The sequence below is a fragment of the Pezoporus occidentalis genome, unplaced genomic scaffold, assembly GCF_034315485.1.
Source record: "Pezoporus occidentalis ecotype Australia unplaced genomic scaffold, CSIRO_AGI_Poc_V1 ctg28, whole genome shotgun sequence".
Taxonomy (NCBI): Eukaryota; Metazoa; Chordata; class Aves; order Psittaciformes; family Psittacidae; genus Pezoporus; species Pezoporus occidentalis.
The window spans coordinates 4,066,255-4,088,046 of NW_026914718.1; the positions used below are offsets into that span (position 1 = coordinate 4,066,255).

Below are 21,792 nucleotides of genomic sequence, written 5' to 3' on the forward strand. Positions count from 1 at the left end.
AATCTCCCTATATAGCTACAGTCAAAGAATTCAAACCCCATGATTACAGCAATTTAAAAATCCATAAACAACCACAAAGATGATTTTATGTCTACAAGACACAGACCATTAAATTTAACACAACGGCTCTCCAAGCAGGAGGAGCATCTCTTCCCACCCATACTGAAGTCCCATTCCTGGCCTGAGAATTGTCCAGAGGAGGATTTAGAAAGGCATCTGATTCTGACCAACCGCTCCCAGACATCCACATCGCGGATGGGTCTGTATGCTAGCTTATTCATGAGCTTTTCATGATAGCATCATGATAAAGTCACATAAAGTATTTTGGATTTCAAGACAGATCAAACCAGTGGAAGATCTTTCTCATTTAAAGCATTTTCTGACTAACTTGGGCAGGCATTTGGAAAATCACAGGGAATCCATAACTGAGATAACTTAATGACTGAACTTTGCTTGGAGTTAGAATTCCTTTGAAGACAAATATCAAATCAAAGCTGCATGGATTTAAATAGGAAGAGTTTGAGTTTTTCCCTTGCAGAGCGATGTATCAAAGTTCCAGAATCACAAGAGAAATAAGAGAGCCCTGCTCTGGGAAATGAGGGAGGAGACTTCTCAATGGTAATGCCTGCGGCTCCTTCAGGTACAACTCCACCTGCATCACAAGTCAAGCACTGCTTTTGAGGCCAAGAAGAAAGTTGATGTCACCAAGGACATGAAACAAAGGGAAAGAGAGAACCCCAGAATTTAATCTTTCTCAACAGAGGTAACGGCCCTTAGCCATGGGGCCATACTTTCCTATTGTTCCCCGTGAAGTACGGTAGATCACATACAAAAACAGTGGTTGGAAAAATATCTTCAAATATATGAAGAAATGAACAAGGTAACCGATTATTTCCAACATAAGCTGAGGTCTAAAGCAATAACATGGGGTTTTTAACTGTCATATCACCATACTGGACTCTCCTCCACCAACCATAAAAAGTCATCCCCATCGCCGGGACTCATTATCAGCTTTGCTGACAGCCTCAGCTGAGGGACAGAGCACTGAAGAGGTAGGAAGCTTGCGCTGTGTATCCACCCACAGATGTGTTCCCTCCAGGTCAGGTTTGAGGCATATTTGCAAGGCATGTGTGTAGGCAGCTTGCTGCCACACTGCCTGTGCTATGCCTGCCTGATAGCAGGACAGAGAAGTCTTGGGGGATGTTGTACAATCTAGCACTATTTATGCACATAAAATTGTGACCACAGGCTGAGGATGCAGGGTTTCTTCCTCATAGTGTGCAACAGGAAACCTGGAGTGCAAATTCTACATGTTGGTACAAGGAACTTCAGCCTTGGTGTTGCTGATGTGCATACTTTCATTTGAAAACTGTTTTTTCTCTCTTAATTTCACTGCAGAGAGCCCTTGAATGGTCTTTCTTGACAACAGAGCTGTCAGTGCTAAATCAATCTTGATTTACTAGCCCTGTCCTTGGCCACAGAAATGTAAGATTGGAAAACTGAAAAAGAAAAAAAAAAAAGTCCAGAAAAAGTGTAAATCATTGGATTATTTCAAAATATCAGGAAAAAAAACCCACAAACAAAAATAAGAGCAGCAGACATAGAAGAGACTTATGCAGGAATATATGCACTCACCACTTCATGTATTGAACATCCAGTTGCAGGGACCTTTCATCAGTTCATAAAAATAACATCTTTCAAAAAGTATCTAAAATAGCCTTAAGATTTTCATTAAATAATCACCCTCAGCATGAGTTCCCTACCACAGCTCCTATCAGACAGACAGGAGGCAAGGAAGGTACCGTGAAGTGGCACGGCAATGTCAGCAACACCACAGCCCTGTAAAAATCTGGTGCTTAGAAAAGACACTATAAATGCCTTTAGCCCAAATGTCAGAGAGAACTGTTTTACAACAGTCTTTAAGGTTGGGAAAGGTATACAAGGCACTGCCCTCTCTGCAGCCTTCACTATACCACTTTTCAATCTCCCTAGTTATTGCAGAGGAACAGCGCTTATTTGAAATAAATCTCTCCAGTACTGCCACACTCCTTGCCTGGGTGTGCAGTAACATTCATAACGCTGCTATGAGATGCTCTCAATGAAAAAGGAGGAGGGAAGACAGATTTTCAGGAGCTATTTGTTAAATATAAATATTTCTTATCAGCAGATGAATTAAATATGTAGTGGCAGGTAAACTCCAGATGGTGCCAGCTTGATCTGAAACTTTAACAGAAACCCACTCCTATTAGGGAGTTGGGCACATAACTGTGGGGTTTTGAGTTCTGAAACATAATTGTTTCCTGCATTCCTGAAACAAGAAAAATATCTTTTTCTTGGTATCTGTTAAGCATCCCAAGGGATGCATCTGCAGAACAGAGAGGTAAGGGAAAGGAGGCAGTAGCAATTGTCACCTTGCAGTAAAGATCCACCCAAACCATTAATGTGTTTTTGCCAGAATATGGCAAATCTGTGTTCAAGTTTCCTGCCAGAAGGGCTTGAACCTCTCTGGCTCTCCTGGAAGTGAACACACACTAAGCTGCACGCGATCCCAGGAGACAACATCACAGATTTTTGTGCTGGCAATGTTTGTTTGCATGAAATGCCTAAATATAGGAGCAAATGCCCGCCTACACCAACATCCTATCTGTACCAGGACACAGTAGCAAAATTTTGGGCGCATCACATAAAACCCAGCCAAGTACAAAATTACCTCCTTCTCCAACAGACCCAAATCCCCCACATAAGCACTTCCCAAGTCAAACCCACGCTGTTTAACAGCAACCAAAAGTCCGAACATGTCATCTCTTTTTTGTCTTTAATGTCTGTGTTGTTCTGTCTCTGAACGTGTATATAACTGGAACAAGCACTGCAAACACAAGTCTTCCTCTTCAAAGAGTATCTAAGCCTGAGCTATGGTGTAGCTTTCTACCTAGCTTAGTGCAGTATTTCCTTTGTATTTTACACATTGAAGAAGAGGGATAATGCCAATAATTGACATAAATCAATCCCAGTACATCCTATCTCCTGCCAGCTAGGACCTCTTCCAGGAGATGAGTGGTTCACGCTCAAATAATCCCGATGACATAAAGGAGATAAAACTGGCCTCCCACACCCTGGATGAATGCCAAGCTTTTGAGAAAGAAGTTCCACTCTCCTCTGACCACATATTGTAAACCTATACGTTCAGTTTCTTAGCTTTCAGAAGTATTGAAACAAAACCAGACTCTGAAAGTGCTGAAATTGTTTCGATGTGCTGTAGTATCTATTTTGACCAAAACTGCTCAGTGGCAAAACTTTAGACTGGCCTAGGACTGTGTATTTCAATGAATGATTAATTGAAAGAAAAAAAAAAAAAAACCAACCCAAAGAACCACAAAATCAACCACAAAACAGCAAACAAACCAAAAAACCCACCCTCAAATGCAAGCTTTAGGTCCTGCAGTATTTCAGTGTACATGAACACAGCACTAAGACAGAGAACAATAAGTTAAACAGATTTAGTCAGCTATGAAAAGAGATGGGATGAGGTAAAGACTTTTGTTAGCTCATATTCTACCCAAATAAATATTGCCATCACTAACAGTCTCTGAGGTTAATGAGATCAACAGAAAGTCATTAAGTATACAATCCAAACACTAGTATAGCTCTGTGGCAAATGTCCAAATTCATAAATCAAAAGACTAGGCTAAAGATGCCTATAGGACAAGAGTCTGGATGTATCTATTGATCTCAGATTCAATACTAACAGGATGCACTGAACAAATACTAGGCTAGTAATTTGGTAATTCCACAAGGGCAGGATTCCCAACCAAAAAAAAATCTGTCTCCAGACCACTCATGTGCCTGGATGGATTCACCCATCTACAAGATGTCTAGCATGGGACTTCCAAAAATGCCCCTGTTTAGAAGTCCACAAAAAGGGAGGGCTTGTTGCAAAGCATGCACCTACCTAAGCCAAAGAAAGTGTTTACTGTGAAGTCAGAGCAGTTCCCTTATACTGCAGCGGAGTGGGAAATTAGGGGTCAGAAATATTAAGCTTGTAATTCTATCACAAACACTGGACATGACTCACTCATTACTTTCTGCCCACTTACCCATCTGTACAATGGCTATGCATCTGGCCTGGATGTGACTGGAACATACTACAGCGTATTTTTCTTACCTACTATGAAATCTTTCTGAGAGAGGTGCCAGAAAAGCACCATTTTCGTCATTACAATGAATTGTAAAATTCTGTTTCCCCATAAAAATCTAAGTACTAACTGTCAGAGATTTCTGAAGCATGACAGCCTTATTTGTTCTTTATTTGATTACTTGTGTTTGAATAAAGCATGAAGAAATACCACAAACGTATAAATAGGTTTAATGTAATTTGGAAGATGGATATTTGGAGAAGCTGTTACCATGAATACAGCATATATCAAAGTCTAGGGAGTCATCAAGGTGTTGCTCCTCCAGAACAATGTATAGCACTAAAGAAAGGAACTGGGGGAGGTGGGTGTTTAATACCTGGCTCTTCCACTTTTCTGCAGTGGAAGAGCCAGGTATTAAAGTCAGGTACACGATATTGCCACGTTCAGGGCATGTTGTAGAACAGGCTCCTGGACATGAGCACTCTCTGACCCTGCAGGTCCATGTAGACCTTGCAGACAGAAGCTGTATACGGCACAGCAGCAGGATGCCAGCCCCGCAGGCAGTTCTGTGCCAAGCTGACACACATACAGCTCCTAAGCACTTGGCATCAGCTGGCTGCAGAAACACCTACCAGGCTGAGGAAGGCCAAATCCAGACAAAACTGGCAGACCCGTGTAGACAGTGAGATCAAACACCTTGGAATGGCTTCACTGTCAGGTCTCAGTCCTTCCTCCAGACCCACATGCTTACAATCCTTACAAGTGAGGCAGTCACCTTTGAGATGTCCAGGGAGTCATTAGCAGCGTTCGAGTAACACTTAAAAATGTTGACAATGAAATTACCAGTGCCATCCCTACCTCTGTGAATAATGCCGCTGAGCCTTCTCTAGGCAGAGTCAGGGAACCCAGTACTAATTGTCCCTTCATTACTTTCCTTCACATCATGTTTAAATGATTTTGCTTGAAGGAAAGACTTTTTACAACGGGTTCCTGTTTCCAAGCCTCTCTAAAGCTTTTTTAAAAGCTTGCTGCAGGAACATTTCAAAAGGAAACTTCTTTAAAGTTACTAATTTGGCTCCGTCAGACTCTTCCAGACAGTGGGATATTTGCAGACGCCACTCATTTTTTTCCCCCTCCATCAGACTTGCTTTTGGAAATCTATTTAACGGAATATATTTAACTGAACTTGAACCATCATAAGAAATTTTATATCTTTACAAGCTACTTTTCTGGAAGGGAGCAGTTCAATTAGGATCCGAGTTAAAACTCCCAAAATATGTAACCCACCATCCTCCTCCCCAGCAGTGAGATAATGGGTACATTCCAGCTGAGCCCCAGGGTTTCTGGGGGCAAGGCTGCATCTGGGGGTACCAGAACATAGAATATACACTCCCACTGAAATTAATCAGATTATACGTGCTGTATGTGCCACTGGCAACGTAGACAAAAGTAAAGCAAGATTTTGTACAGTGTTTCTGCTCCAGATGTGAATATCGCCATCACACCTGTTTAAACTGTATTTATATACCTTGAGCCCTCTTATCTATCTGAAACTGAGGAATAATATTTTCCTTTGATCCTAGGCAGGAGTTTGCAGACATACCTCTCATTAATATTGATGTAAACGAGATACCATCTCAGTTTCACTGGCTTTAACAAGTTAGTATAGCACATGCATTTGGCCTTCCTCCTCTTTTCACTACTTCACACTTGCCTATCAGTCCTGTTAGGATTATTCTCAATGTATCTGCACAGTTGCAAATTAAACAGTTTTCACATTACAGCAGCTCCCACAACAGCTCTCATGCATCCTTACATGCTCTTGCACCAAAACTCTCAACTCGTAACTTCCAAATGGGTAGTTTGAGACTGAAAAAGTCCATTAGGCACCTGAGAATTCACACGGTATCATACTAATTTCATATTACTCATGGCCTGTGGCTGCCCATGTTCTTCTCTACAGTTCAGAGCCGCACATGCATCCCCCTCTGCCTACTTCCCATCTACATTAGGCAACAACCATATGTTCATTAAAAACATTCCCCTAACACTCCTTTGCCCTGACAGCAACAGCAGCATATTCCGGGGTTCCTACCCTAGTAAAAAGAGGAGGCATAAATATGGAGGTGAAAGGGTCTGTACACAGGGCAGCTCATTGCAACGAGGGGTCACCCATGATGCAAAGGGAATTCTAGGAAGCAGCAGGAAGCCAACCCCTCAAATCTCTAGCTTAACATACAAAAAGGGGAAAAAGCATGCAATGGAACAGATACTCAAGCAAAAGGGAAAAGATGGAAATCTGTATTCCTTTCCAATAAATTGGATTTTTAATTACATTTCATTAATCTGTATCCAACACCTAATTTCAACACATGAGAAACAGATTTACAGGGCACTTGTAAGTGCAGATGGCACAGCCTTTACCTCTGCAAATAGGAAAAAGTAAAGAAGTGATGGGAGAGGCAAAGTCCATGGGAGAAATGGATGTGCCAGGGCTGAATCATGATGGGACTGAAGAAAGCCTAGAAGAGTAAGAGAAGTTGAAAGTACCAAAAAAGTTAAGTCTCTTTAAAAGAGAACTGCAACCATTCTTAGAAAAGAATGGGCACCCAGCAGCCAAAGAATCGGAAACTATTGCAAATAATGAAGTCAATAATGTACAAGAGACAAAAGTCATCCTAAGCCAAGAAGGGTGGAATGATGGTTCAGAGCAAGGCCAGGGAAAGGAAGAAACCAGGTCAGAGCTGCAGGTACAAAGAGGATTATGTGGCAGCTTGAAGATACAGTTAAACAGCTTGAGCTTCAGGCAGCAAGAGCTGAAGAGCTAATAAAGCAATTCAAAGTAGAGAATATGATGTGGCTGGAGCAACAAGAGAAGGTGGCAACTATACCTGCCGGACAGTGTATGGGAGGGAAAGTTAAAAACCCACAAAAGCAAAAATAGGGGAAGCCAGGGAATAAAAAGAAAAAGGAAAAACGAAAGCCCAGAGCAGCTGCCCAGATGCCAGCAGCCGAGCTGAGAGCTCCAGGAACATTTTCAGAGCCAGGATTGATGTTCCCAGATGAATCACCCGTGCTCAGAAAGCTCCTTTGCTCGCTTCCTCTCCCTTCCCGCCCTCTCCCGAGCTATCCTTAGCTCATCCCCGCACAACCTTCTTAGGGCTAAGAGACTGCAAGGAACAGCACCTATCTCCTCCCCGTTTCTCTCTGTAGCTTTCAATTAGCACTACAGGAGTTCTTGCTGGCTTTGGCTGCATCTGGTATTTCGTGAGTCACCTTCCCCTCTGCAAGTGAGGGATAAGCCCACAAGCAGAGACACAAATAGGAGCTGGGCTGAAGCACATGTGGTCTTCTCAGTCATCTCACAGCAGCCCAAGAGGATCCCTGCTCCTCACCAGGATCCTGGAAATCATCCAGCACCCAGCAGACACCTCATGGGGGGTACTGGCAACTTCAGCATGAATAAGATATTCTGGGAAGCAAGAGAAAGCAAAACCAGACGAAATTCACCGGGAAGCAAACACATGTTCCCTCCTCCATCATCTGCTCTGCCTACACATCGCACACCACCATAAGGATGCCACCAACAGCTAGTACAGGTTCATCAAGAGCCAAGACAACTTACAGTCAGAGCAGTTTTATACCTTTACTGTACCTGAGTGGCAGGTCACAGCACACTATAGGGCAAGGGGAACAGGAGCCAATGTGCCTTGCCAGGGCGGCACACAGGCAACAGAGCTGGGGAGTCTCAGTGTCAACACTCATACAGCAGGCACGAAGTATTTCACCCCACGCAACAGCCCGGCACCCACAGCTTCTAGCACTTAATCACTGTGGATGGCTATCACAGAAATAAACGCATCTTCACAAGCTATTCTTAGCACTCACCGGAGAGGCGATTACCAAATTACCCAATTGCATAATCTCTTTTATATAATCACTATGATGCTCTTCTCCTTATGCAACATGCAGGGCAACTGCGGCTAGCTGAAGCAGCTCCTTCCCCAAGGAGAACTGTACCAGCAGCACCATGGGCGGACGTGCTGGCTACTGGAGGTGCAAAGACGAGTGACAAGAGCAATAGCCAACTCAAGGCAACTGAGCTTTTCAGAAGCAGTGATGTACAAACATGTGCCTTCAGCCCAGGGAAGACAGGAGCATCCTTGCCCATGCTGCTTCAGAATATACACAGAGCAGAGATCACCTGCACCTCAAGCTGGTTGAGATGCCAAAGATGCCCAGCGCCCTCCAGGCAGCCTTGACCCAGCACTCGCAAGTGAGATGTCTCCATTGACTTTTAATGGCCTTTGGAAGGGGCCCAGGATTAGGCTTTAATAAAAATAGGAGGTCAAGATTACTAGAGAATTAAAACAAACTTGATCCAAATGCTCCTGGCTTTGTGCCACAGCCATGCCCACAGTTTCCATGCACAGGGAAAGCCAGGTGAAGCTGCAACCAGAACAGGTTCCCACAGGGCACCTTGTGACGGGCATATACAGGAGGAGCTGAAAGCATGGGTCAGCCTAGCCATCCTGGGAAGTTTCACCCACCAGTTTGGGGGATGCTCTAACACATCTCCGGCAGCATTTCCAGGATCTTGTCCAATGCCTGTTGGAGCACTTGCAGGTATCTACACAGAGGATTGCCACATACAGGGTGTAGCAAGACCCATTTTGCTACTGTTCACCATGGGCTTTAACAAGTCAGCAGCAAAAGTATTATCCACAGTAAGCGAGAAGCACAGTTTAAGTCCTGGATTTCAGAAAATACAAGCTCCAAGATCCCCAGATCACCTGCAGATCCTGGGACACCTCTCCATTACCACGCTGCACCTTTGGCATGAAGCTCAGCTAGCTGCACATTGCTGGCGTTATGGGAAAACCCCAAACTGTGAAACCCCTCAACAAGGCATTAACACCACTAAAAACCAAGTACCTGGTTCTGTAAATACCAAAGGAACACAAGACAGAACAAACTAGCAACTTTGATCTCAATTCACCTCTTCCAATTGACACTCAAATCCAAAGGAATATACTTAGCTTTTTCTCAAGGTTATACAACTAGTAGTATTTGGCCATCACTTGGCACTTACTGCTTCCTGTGCTCCCTAGTTTCCCTCAAAATACAAGTAATTTCAAGCAATATGCAGGCAAAACCCCAGCCTTAGCGTGGCACAATACACTTTATGCAGGTACACACATGCACAGGTTTAGGAACAGACACTGCTATCATTTTAGCTACAGAAAGAAAATAATAAAGCAGCTTAATATTATCTTACACTGTCTCAAACTATGGATGACCCAGTTCTGAAGAGGTTTAACCTAACCCCATACTCTATTATTACTTCTGTATGACAGCCAGGAGATGGGAGTTACCTTAGTGGAAAAGGAGATCAGAGCAGAATCAGGGTCCCGAATGCAAAACCCCACTGCACATGACAGCTCCTGTTATGACAGCTCTGCTGATAGCTCTGGACCAGCAGGCATCCTCAGCACTGCTCAAACTATTGAAAAATCACAATTTTCGTTAGGGATATTTGTTCAGGATAGATAAGACAGGACTCGGGATAGAAGCAGCTCATGCCAGCCTTAAAAAGAAAATCATACCATGTAAAAGTAGATTTAAAACTTCTGACACACCACTTCTTCCCCCTGCCCCCCATCATTTTTTTTAGGCTAAACAACTGGCTGACCATTTGAAAGCAGCATATTTAGACAGGAAGACTTCCTCCTCTGTTTTAGACTGAAATCCTGTCAGTTTTAACAGCATTTGAACAAAGAAGGTGAACTTTTATACCCATTATCCTTCCTGTCCCAGATTGAGCCCACAGCTCCAAATGTGGCAGGGGATTAGGGCACTAAGCTGGAAACTCACACTGTAAGAGAGCTAGCAGTAAATTCCTGGATATCACACAAGTATTGAGATAATTATCTGTAGCGATGAGCAATACATTTTTCCCCCTGAGAAGCAGAAATGAAAGAAAACACTTGCTTGACTCATCCTTGCCCAGTTCTTGCATGAAGAGCTGAAACACGCTTACAGTCACCCACCACAGCAAAAACTGCCGGCACTGACTTTCTGCATTTACAGAGATATTGTGGGGAAAGCAGAAAGTAATTCACTAAGTGCCTTGGCTTCAGCAGCAGCAGTCATTTTTCTCCTTCTTAGTAGCTAGTGCAGTGCTGTGGTTTTGACTTTCAGCCTGGGAACACTGCTGATAACACCAATGTTTTTAGTTGTTGCTCAGTAATGTTTACTCTGACCAAGGACTTTCTGAGCCTCATGCTCTGCCAGGGAGGAGGGGAAGCCGGGAGGAAGCAGAGACAGGACATCTGACCCAAACTAACCAAAGAGGTATTCCATACCACAGCACATCATGCCCACTATATAAACTGGGGGCAGTTACCTGGAAGGGTTAGATCACTGCTTAGTCAGGCTGGGTATTGGTAGGCGGGGGGTGAGCAGTTGTATTCTCTTCCCTTGTTATTTCCCTTATTATTATTATTGGTGGCAGCAGCAGTGATTTGTGTTATACCTTAGTTACTGGACTGCTCTTACCTCAACCCGTGGGAGTTACATTCTTTCGATTCTCCTCCCCATCCCTCTGGGAGCAGGGGGGAGGAAGTGTGGGGGAGAGCAAGAGAGCAGCTGCATGGCTGACTGAGTTTAAACCACGACACAAAGTTAACAGGTTTTCTATCCACTTCAGGGGAGAGATTCAATAAAATTGGGAGAAACAAAACAATGAATTACACATGAGCAATTCCCCAGGTAGAGACCCTTACACTGTCTGAATCATACTGCCATGCCTAAATAGAAGTTGCTGCGCAATACAAGCACTTTAATATTAATGTGCTGTGTCAACACTAACAGGACCGTACTAAAACCAGCACAGTATAAACAACTAAGCTTCTCTGGTTAGGAAGGAGCATCTCCTGTCCAAAAAGGGAGAAACAGACTCAGGCCAGGACACACATCAGTCTACCTGCCTCCATCAGCCATGCAGAAAGACACAACTGTGTCAACAAAAGAAAAACAACCCAAGTTTGCAGCAACTTAAAACAAGCCTGGTTTTGGTACTACAGACATCACTGGGAGTTTTATCAGGTTGTTTTGCTAATATACATTTCCTGATGGAGCTCCTAACTTCTTGAAGACTAAGCCTTCCAGATCACAGACACACTACCAGCTCTTAATGCCATGGTAGCACAACCCTGTCACTGTAATTACACTGCTGGCAAGACTGAGCTAAACAGAGTAGGTTTGTTGGTCTACAAAAGCATCGGCCTCCCTTTGATGGCAGTGTCACTGAGCCTCAAGAAGATGAACATGTATAATATACACCTCTTACATCAAGCGTAGGGCTCTTGAAACCCATGATGCCTTTGGTCTTCAGTCTGCCATCAATAAGCCCCCTGCCACATGTTTACATTCCTTTCATATTAATTTCATTACAGGGTTATCCAGTTCTTCTTATGAGGGAAGATTCAAACAGACTAGAATGCATGTAACGAGAAAGGCATAAAAATACATCAAATGTACTTGCCTTAGTGTATTGGAAAGACAGATCTGTACATGTACGGGTTGCATACCTGGGGTCCACGATCCTCACCTCTAATTCTATCACTGCAAGACCTGAGAAGGAAGGATCCACCCTCAAAACTACTGTCAGCTACTTAGTTGCATGACGGCCATGAATGTCAGAGGTGGGAGACCAAGCCAAGTGGCATACCATCATTCCTCCTTCAGCTGGAAAGGACAAGCTGCTTAACAAGTGCTTGAGTGCAGCCAGGGCTGGAGTCGGAGCACAATCCCAACACCCTGCTTCAATGCCATCCAAAACTAGCCACTTTCCACTACCGCCACTGAACTTTAAACCCAGGCCCAGATCAATTCACAAACGAGACACTGTGTAGGGTGCACTGGACAACTGCTAGGTCACAGTTACTCATCGGCTGGACTCAAGGACAATGGTCTCTCCCACACTGCAGCTGATGGTGGACATTCCCCAGAGGTACAGCCTCTAGCCATGACCCGTTCCAACCTCACAGACAGGAAAGTCTGGGGAGGTCATTAGCACCAGCTTCAGCACTTCTGCTCTGATGGACACTTGGCAAGCAATGTGGGAATATGATAAGACACGGTCTGGAAAAGTTAGTCTTATCTAATGGCGTCTTTCAGGGAAAAACAAAAACTAAACTCCGCTTATTTTCCCTTCTAGCAGTGCATGGAAAAGGTCTGCCTGACTGCCTCCTGCTTCAGTACAAACACAGTATTGTCCAGTGACATGGTTTAGCAGTGGACTTGGCAGTGTTATGTTTACAACTGGATTCAATGATCTTGAAGATCTTTTCCAACCTAAATGATGTTATGATGCTACGGTGTCCCTGCCCATGGCAGGGTGGTTGGAACTAGATGATCTTAAGGTCCTTTCCAACCCTAACTATTCTGTGATTCTATGATTCCCGTTAGGTGACACCTAATGTACTGAAAGAAGCGTGCTACCAAAATATGCAGCCCTGCTCCAAGCCATACACTCCCCCTCCTCCCTTGCAGCAAGATTCATGACACTACCACTGCACAAACCTCTGCCCTATCAATGGGAAACTATTCCATCTCAATTTTTCCCTATCCAATTTTAGGGTCTCAGTCATCCATAGCACCAGTGGGTTGAGCCAATCCTTCTCTAGCCACATGGTGGCTAGACTGGCCGGAGTTGGCAGAACAAGGGGTTAGGGACCACCTTTGCCACCTCTGGCTGGATGACACACAGATTGCTAATTCCTTTCCTTCTAAAAAACATACCAGACTGAAAGCTGAGTCATTGAGAAAGAGGAAGAGATTTTTAGTTGAGTTATTTAAAACATGGGTTTAGTTAACACCTATCTAGCGCAAAGCTGAAGACACACTTGAGAAGAAAGACATTTTTAACTCAGCAGTGAAAACTTTTCCACTTAATATGTGAGAAACCTGTCAAGATACATTGTTCTCAAAAAGAAGAGAAAAAAAAAAGAAGAAAGCATTCAATAAAATCAGACTCCCCTCTCACGACCCCTGAAATACCGTGCCTGGTATTTCATCCCATGTATTACCTTACTGATGTCAGGAAAGTGATAATACCCACTATTTAAGACCTTATCTTACTCTTGTCTTGCAAGTGCTATTTAATGCTCAAGTTTCCAGGCTGTGTTCTCAGCGTTTAGACAGACCTAAAATTCCTTGCCCAAAAGGCACTACTGTGCCTGTCATTTTAGAAAGGCTTTATTGCTTGCTAGTCAGAACAGAGTTTGTACTTGCCATAATAAACCCTAACACGATTTCAACAAAGCTTCCAGCAGAACTACAAAACCTGTGGAAACAGCTGCATTGCTGGGGATATAAAGCAAATCAGCATCTTCAAAAATGAGGCTCAAAAATTCAAAAGTTGCTAGCTTTCTGTTTTGTTGGGGTTTTATTTAATATACGGTTTTTACTTTATATCACAACAAATTTGAAGTACATTGGTAGCCACCTTCATTCTAAATTTTGTAGCACAAGCGTTAATCTATTCCTGCCTGTAAACCCAGCCTACATAGATGAGCAGAGTAAACCTCTATATGTAGGCACACTCACTGCAGCCTTCCTAAGCCTCTTACTACTGGAGTAAACAAAAACAAATTTGCATTAAACTACAGGGAATTTCCACTAAGCCTTTTGTCAGTGATTTAACTAAATCCATTTTCAAAGAACAGCTGAAGTCTAAAGGCTTGCTATGGTCAAGTTTAATACATGTTTCCACACACCTGCATTAGCTGAGTGCGAAGCACCAAAATTAAAGAGTCAGATCACTTCCCTTTTACAGAGAATGGATAACAGAAGGTGCTCATTTCTGACTGCTGTAAAAAAAAAAATATAAACAGTTTTATAAATGCTTTTTTTCATTAAAAAAAAACAAAACAAAACCAAACCCAAGCCCCAAAAACTCCAATACAGAGCTATTTGCACCTCCCCTTACAGGATGCAAATGGCACTTGGCCACTGTTCCCTCCCTGAAGTGAACATGAATCCATCTCCTCCTCAAAAGGAGGAAAGTGAGAAAAGTGTGCAAGCTCAGTCCTCCTGCCTGGAAATCACAGCCCATCTCACTGCTGTCAAGAGAGAGGGAAGATCTGCCAGCACCAGTTGGATCCCCAAACTATAAATCCTAAGAAATCTCTTTCCTGCCTTCACTCAGCAATGCAATAGCTGCTTTCCAACTGGCTGCAAGAGGGTAAGACAACAGCAACAAAACACCTCAAATTGTTTAAGCTGCTAAGCCTCTACATAACTAAAACCAACAAGTAGGATAAGTGTTAGTTAACACATCTACACTAACACCTCCCTTGCAGAATTTCTGGGATAGACTTTTACCCATCAGTTTGGACAGGATTATTCCTCCCACCACCCACTGACACAACACCCACAGGAGTTAAAACAGCAATGCAACGGTATCCGTGAGCTTCTACAGAAAGGGACTTCACAGAGACAATAACCTCAGTGTGCATGAACATTCCTACCTTCGTGGGTAAATACATTCCTACACATTCCTTCAGGAAGGACAGAGAGTTAAGGTTTCTCTTATTTGCTAAAATCTCTCCTTTTGAAGTGCACTCACAAAAATAATACTAAAAACATCCACACAACAGTTACCCAACTGAGAAGCTCTAGCCAACTTGGCTTTTATTTAAGCAAATCTTGTATGACAGACTGTCGAGAGTGCTTGAATTTTATTTCAGGATAACACACTTTGCTGTTCATATGACATGTCCATTCTTCTGTTCTTTTAAGAAAAAAAATAGACACTTGGCTCCTTTGTAGTTATTTTTTCAGATGAAAGATATAAGAGGAGGACTACACTGCTCATTTTTTCCCAACCATTCAATTGCCAGTATTTCTGTCAGCATGTACGCTATAATTCTCAGCAATGAGAAACTGAATGTGTAGAAATATCAGTGCTAGTATTTCCAAAAGTGATGATCTGAATTTTGTGTAGCTATGTGGAAACCTTCATGGTGAGATTCTCACCCACATCTCACACCACCTACAGCAATTACCACAGGCCTCAGCTTACCTTAATACAGGGCACGAAAAAGCTTGACTTAAATATTCAGGCGGTTGCATTAGCTCCTAGGTTCTTCTAGACACACTATATGGGCCAAACAGAAGCTTAGGCACCTAAAACTATTTGACAGTTTTGCAAGTTAAGGCTACCCAGCAAGTTACCCATCCATAACAATAAAACACCTTCTTTATTACCACTGCAGCACAAGCAGGGTCCTCTACCAAGCTCAAGCAACTCTGTAGAGCCTTCCCATCCTCCACTGAGCCTCTGTAACCCAGATCACCTTCACCCAGCACTTCCACAGCTTGCTGGGAAAAAAGCAAGCACTCAGTCTGAGAAATAAGCCACAAAGAGATACTCCAGTGCCCTCATTCAGGCTGAAAATAAACTCAGTTCATCATTAAGGGGGCAGGCTGCTTGTTTAGCTTTACTTTTGCTCCCATCCCAAAGACATTGCATTAAAATCACCTTTAAGCTGAGACGGCCAAAGCTCCTGAGATGTCTGATGAAATAAAAGCAGAAAAATCTTGATACAGAGACCCCAAACAGACACCACTTTAAGGGCCTTCTCAAAGCCTTCCATAAAATTGAGAGCCATCTATTCACAAAAAACTGAAACAAAACTGAGTCCTGTGGGTGAAACCATGAGCCACGCTAGCAAGTGAGACCCCTGGCTATCTGAATGCTGAAATCACATGCCCCAGTAGTACAGGTCTACCAGACATCCAGGTTCCTGGTGGAAAGGGCATTTCAGGCAACTGCAGTTAATAATACCCTGCTACCTCCAAGAAGCCAAATTAATTTGGAACAGACAGATGAAGATCCAACAGCATTCATTTCTCCCTGCAAGAACTAAAAATTACCTGTCAAGTTATCCACCGTAAAAGTTCCTCATTTTAGCTCATGTTAAACTGCTCAACTGTGACTAAGTTGTGAGCAAAACTCATGGCATCCTTGGCTTTTAGCAATAATTTCTTCCCAGAGCAGAACTTCCTGGGTTCTGGGGTTGGAGATTTTTCTTCCAGCATAGGAAGTCTTTGTGGTTATGGTGGAAAACCCTCATCAAACAAGAAAACTCAGAATTAATATCCCTTTCCTACCACCACAGTGCTTTGGGCATTTCTGTAATTAGTGTATCTCAAGCTCTTCTGCAGAAAGGACTAGCACCCAGCACTGAGAGAGAGCACCTCCTTACATGTAAATCCTGGTTTGACAGCGATGCCAGAAAACACAGGAACATCCTGCAACAAGTATTTTGGGTAATTTAACCAAGGCGAATATTAAGCATCAGTAAACTACTGCAAATTGCTCTGAGGGATTAAATGGCTTTCCCTCCCATGCCCTCCATTATCTGGATAACAGCCAAAGCCTCTTGCAGAACGCTGAATGAAAAATATATTCCTCAGCTCACGCTCTGTTAAATATTAACTAAGATCATGTTGAAGCTGCAAATAGATTTAAAATAACTGTAAAGCTATTTCAGATAATAGCCAGTATGGAAGTTAGTGCAGAAGACAGCAAAAGTTTCAAATACCAAAAACCTAAACAACCAGATGTCTTCGATTCAGTTATTTAACTCCCCAGCATCCTGATTCCTTTAGAGTACAACTTAAAACAATTTGTAACACTTATTTACATAGCATCTCATTTTAAAAGGTATCCCAAGCACTTCCAAAACATGAAAAAAAAAAAGAAGAAAATCCGTAAAACCAGATGTCAAAACAAACAGATTAAATGGAAGAATCAACCCACCCTCACAATTAAAACCAGTACAAAAGCTTAAATAACAGCAACACTGGCTAGATCCAAAGGGGATTTATGCAAACCACTCTTTTTCAGGCAGGCCGGATCTTTTTCAGCAGAATACACCTTAAGAGAGCAGAGACATCTAATCAAACAGATCCTGGAGGGGTGAAACCTTTCACACTCCAGGATGAACAAATCCCCTCTGGGAAATGCCGGTGCCTGTTTCATTTAATCAGCGTTTTGCCATTTGTGCTTTCTGAAGAGCAGAGTCAAGGAGCAATCACTGGCCAGGCTCTGAGCCAGGTTTACAGCCAGGGTAATGAGACACAGCCCGATTAACTTGAAAAGAGTTGCATTTATTTACATTAAATGGTGATTCTGATCGGAATGTTTTAATGGGATGATGCTGGATGACTTAGTGGGCAACATACCAGAAATCGTTCATTTATGTAGGTGGCATAAACATGTAGTAAATATAATTTTCATGAATTATACCCATTACCAAAACCAATAATTACACAGCCAGGGCTCCTGTTTCCACATATGTGTTTGGTGGTATGCTGTTCTTTTAAGAAATTCATTCATTTTCTGTCTAAACTGGTCCATCACAGAGACAACACAGCTCTCCACCCTTCCGACACCTTCAGCTAGACTGCCTTATGGGCTATATACATATAAGGCTGCACCTAAGACGACAAGCTCAGGGGTGCTTCCGAAGTCACCCCAGCACGTTGCCACTGCACGTGTCCTGGCAATGACTCGATGGCAACCCTGGCAGCGTGCCCATGGGTGTCCCAGGGTGGCCACCGATACCCCCAGCCCCAAGGGCAAACCAAAGACCGAGGGACAGCTCTCCACCAGAACGCATCTGTGGATCTGCCTGCTAGAAAAGGAGCGGCTTTCCCAGCCCCGTGACAGAACCGCGTGGCGCAACCCCCCCTCCAATTAATGTAAGATGCTATTTCACCCTCCCACCCCCCTTTTTTTTGCTGTTTTTTTTTGTTTGTGCTTGTTTGTTGTCACTACCAAAGCCGCACGACCGAGGCTTTCGGAGAAGTTCAACCACGCTGCCACGGCTCCTCCCGAGCTGATGCCGCCGCACCTCTACCTCGCAACGCCCATTTTGCCCACGAAAGGGTACTTCAAATACAAGACGCACCCCGCATTTAACCCCGATGAAAGGAGCGTGCTCCGGGTCCCCTGGAGGGCCAGCCTGCCTGTTAGGAACGTTAGGGTGTTAAGAGCCATCCCGTGCCTCTGCCTACAGGTCCCGCCTTACTCTGTTCGGGCACACCACAGATCATCTTCTGCTCCGGCAATAGAACATTAAACAGAAAGCAAAGCCAGGTCGCTGCCAAGAGCCGTAACCACCGCACCCGGGGAGGGAAGCCTCCCCCGGCACCAGAGCCCCCTTCTGCCCAGCCTGGCCCCGCCAATCCCGGAGCCAAGCCCGTTCCAGCAAGGACGTTCACCTCATATTCACCTCAAAACAAACACTACAGCACCACCCCCCGCACCCCAGGGCTAGGCACGGGCTGCCAGCTGCCCCCCCCCCCCCCGGCCCACCTCACCTCCCACAGCAGCGAGAGCAGCAGCGCGACCCCGGTCTGGAAGCGGTTCATCTCTCCTCCTCCTGCTGCTGCTCCTCCGGCGGCGGGCTCGCCCTGGCCGGCTCAAGGCGCTGTCAGCGACGCCATCCCGGGCGGGCAGTGGGGAAGCTCCGGGGACAGCCGAGGGGCAGCGAGCAGGACGGGCTGACACACAGCCCGGAGGAAGGGGCGGTGAGAAGCCCGCGAAGGGGGCAGAAAGACGAGGCGGGGCGGGGACGGAGGCGGGCTGACCCGCCGATCCCCTCAGCCGGAGCCTGGCGGGCAGCGCCGCGGCGAGGCGGAGGGCAGCGTGGTGCTGGGGCGGGCGGCACAAAGAGGCCGAGGGCGGGGAGAGGAGTCGGCCCGCCCCGGCACCGCCTGGCGCCTCGGAACGGGAGAGTGGGAGCGGTCCAGCGGACCCCTGCCGGGCCGTGAGGGGCGAGTAACGGACTCCTCTACGACGGGAGGGCGAACCGGGCCCTGGCCTCGCAGCCCGGCGGCCTGTGCCGGGAGGGGTCGTGCGGGGTCTCCGGGAGAGGGCAGCAGCCGGTCGGGGTGCCCCCGGTGCCGGCCCCGAGGTGGAGGAGCAGGCCCGTGTGGGCCTTGTGGAGCGCAGCGGGGCCAGTTAGAGGTGGAGAAAGATGATCGTCCCCTTCTGCTGTGCTCGTGAGACCCACCTGAGTGCGGTATCCAGCTCAGGGGCCCCAGCGCCAGACTGTTGGAGCAGGTCTAGAGGAGGCCCTGGAAATGGTCAGGGCACTGGCACAGGTTTTCTTCTTGTGAAGACAGAGTTGGGGTTGTTCAGCATGGAGAAAAGAAGGCTCATAGCAGCTTCCGATAGATGAAGGAGCTTGACAAGAGATCTGGAGATGGACTTTTTACAAGGGCATGTCATGACAGGATAAGGGGGAATAGTTTTAACCTGACAGAGGGGAGATTCAGATTACACATCAGGAAGAAGTTCTTCCCTGTGAGGGTGCTGAGGCACTGGCACAGGGTGCCCAGAGAAGCTGTGGCTGCCCCATCCCTGGCAGTGTTCAAGGCCAGGCCAGATGGGGCTTTGAGCAAGCTGCTCTAGTGGAAGGTGTCCCTGCCCATGGCAGGGGGTTGGAACTGGATGAGCTTTAAGGTCCCTTCAACCCAAACCAGTCTGATTCTATATAAAGACACGAGCTGATCCATATTAGATGATGACACCCAGTGTACAGTGTGTCTTTTCCTATGTAAGAAAACATGACTTTTCAACTTGAACTATAAATAGAGGCACGTGTGCGTAGTTGCATCATTCCGTCTTCACTGTTGGACAAAGTCATGGCTGTGACTTCTCCTTAGACATCTAGCAAATTCAGAGATGTGCTTGTCTGAAAAATACACCTCTCAACTTCAGACTGGTTGACATCGAATAGAGACAAAAAGGGATATCAAAACCAGGAAGGACTTGTACGGGCTACCTGTGAGTGCATGATGTCACACAGTGTGCAAGAATGTGTTAGTTTAGTCACCTCATACACATATGACCTAGGCCTGAGAAAAAGTATGATTAATGGATGATAAAAACTGCCAGCTGGAAGCCACTCCTGAACTCCCCCAAAGTTCACTGTATAGAAATAACAACCACCTGCTGACATTTCGCTGGGCAACATGGCATCAGGAGGCAGCAAGTTTCTCCCTTGAAGACTATAACAACAGGAAAGTGCTGAATGAAGGAGCTGTGTGTTGCAAGGATGTGCTAATCGGTTTTTAATAGATAGCCCACAAAAGGACAGCGGAAGGGTACACCTCCCTCAGAAATGCTGCTTGGAAAGGTCTGCACTCCGAGGGAAACACGAGAAGGTAAGAGTTTCCTCCCTTATCTATTTTGGTATTCTCCTGAGGACTAAATAGCTAGCTCTCCTGTAAAGCAAGAGCAAGAGACCTCAATAAACTCCAGTGTCTCCTGAACTTCAAAGAACAGACTAAACACAGGTGTCCTGCTGTTGTAAGACTGGGAAGGGCTTGGAAAGGGAGGCTCAAAGCACTAGGACAAGGTGGAGATGAAGGAAACATCTGGGCCATAACTATACCAGACACCTAGACATGGGGCTCACTGCAGGAATTGGTGAACACCTTCCCTCTGGTCTAGGATTAGTCCTCAGACCTTTATAAGATGACGTAGGACTGTTACTATGGATACTGAAGAAATGAAGGACCAGGGTGGGAGCACACCCTCTCCTCTGAAGTGTCAAAGGTGCACCCTGCAGGCTGGGGGTCAAAGCCCATCCGTGCAGTTCCTGTTCCTGTCTACCAGGCTGATGCAGGCCCATCACAGAACCATAGAATGGTTTGGGTTGCAAGGGATCTTAAAGCTCATCCAGTTTCAACCCTACCACGGGCAGGGACACCTTCCACTAGACCAGTTTGCTCCAAGCCCCATCCAACCTGGCCTTGAACACTGCCAGGGTTGGGGCAGCCACAGCTTCTCTGGGCACCCTGTGCTAGCGCCTCAGCACCCTCACAGGGAAGAAATTCTGCCTAATGTCTAATCTCAATCTCCCCTCTGTCAGTTTAAAGCCATTCCCCCTTGTCCTGTCACTACATGCACTTGTAAATAGTCCCCCTCCAAATTTCTTTCAGGCCCCCACTAGGTACATACAAATAAAGTCAGGCATCATTTCAAAAAGGCTCCAATTCATAGAAATATTAGAAGGAGATTTTTCAGAGCCCTGTCCTGGCACATGCCTTTATCACTAAACAACCTTCCCATTCCTAATTTCTGTGTTGTGTGACCCAGGAGATGGCATTTTGGAGACATAACCAAGACACGATGACTTCTCACAGAGAAGCCAAACAGCGTGACTCATGTAGGGAGACACCAAGTGAATCTGAATGTCAGTGCTGAGCACAGGTGCTCTGTGCCGCTGAGGTATTTCCTGACAGGGGTGGTCTGACAGCCCAGAGATGGGCAGAAACCCTGATAGCACAAATTCTGTGATGACTGAGAGAGCACTAATGCATAAAGAAAAGGTAGGAGAGGAATCTGGGGTCTTGCAACCTAAGACATCACTATCCATGGAAGCCATCAGCACCTGCCCTTTCAGCTGATGTCCCACTATCCAATACACCTAAGCAAGAGCCAGCTGTCAGATACATTTCAGTTAATCATTAACACATACATCACTAGCAAGTTTAGCTTGAGAACGCATTAGGTTTTTTTTTCCTCACAAAAAAAAAGGCAATAAAGGAAAAAAAAACATATATATAAACA

The 21,792-nt window shown here is 45.1% G+C and overlaps 1 protein-coding gene across 1 annotated transcript in view; it reads right to left on the bottom strand.

Moving 5' to 3' along the window:
- Positions 1-18,713, bottom strand: part of VOPP1 (VOPP1 WW domain binding protein) — a 62,831-nt gene extending 44,118 nt beyond the window's left edge. The window contains exon 1 of the mRNA XM_062625416.1: positions 18,531-18,713. Coding sequence (XP_062481400.1) covers positions 18,531-18,581 — 51 coding nt within the window. The 5' untranslated portion in view covers positions 18,582-18,713. The remainder of the gene's footprint in view (positions 1-18,530) is intronic.
- Between the last annotated feature and the right edge of the window lie 3,079 nt (positions 18,714-21,792).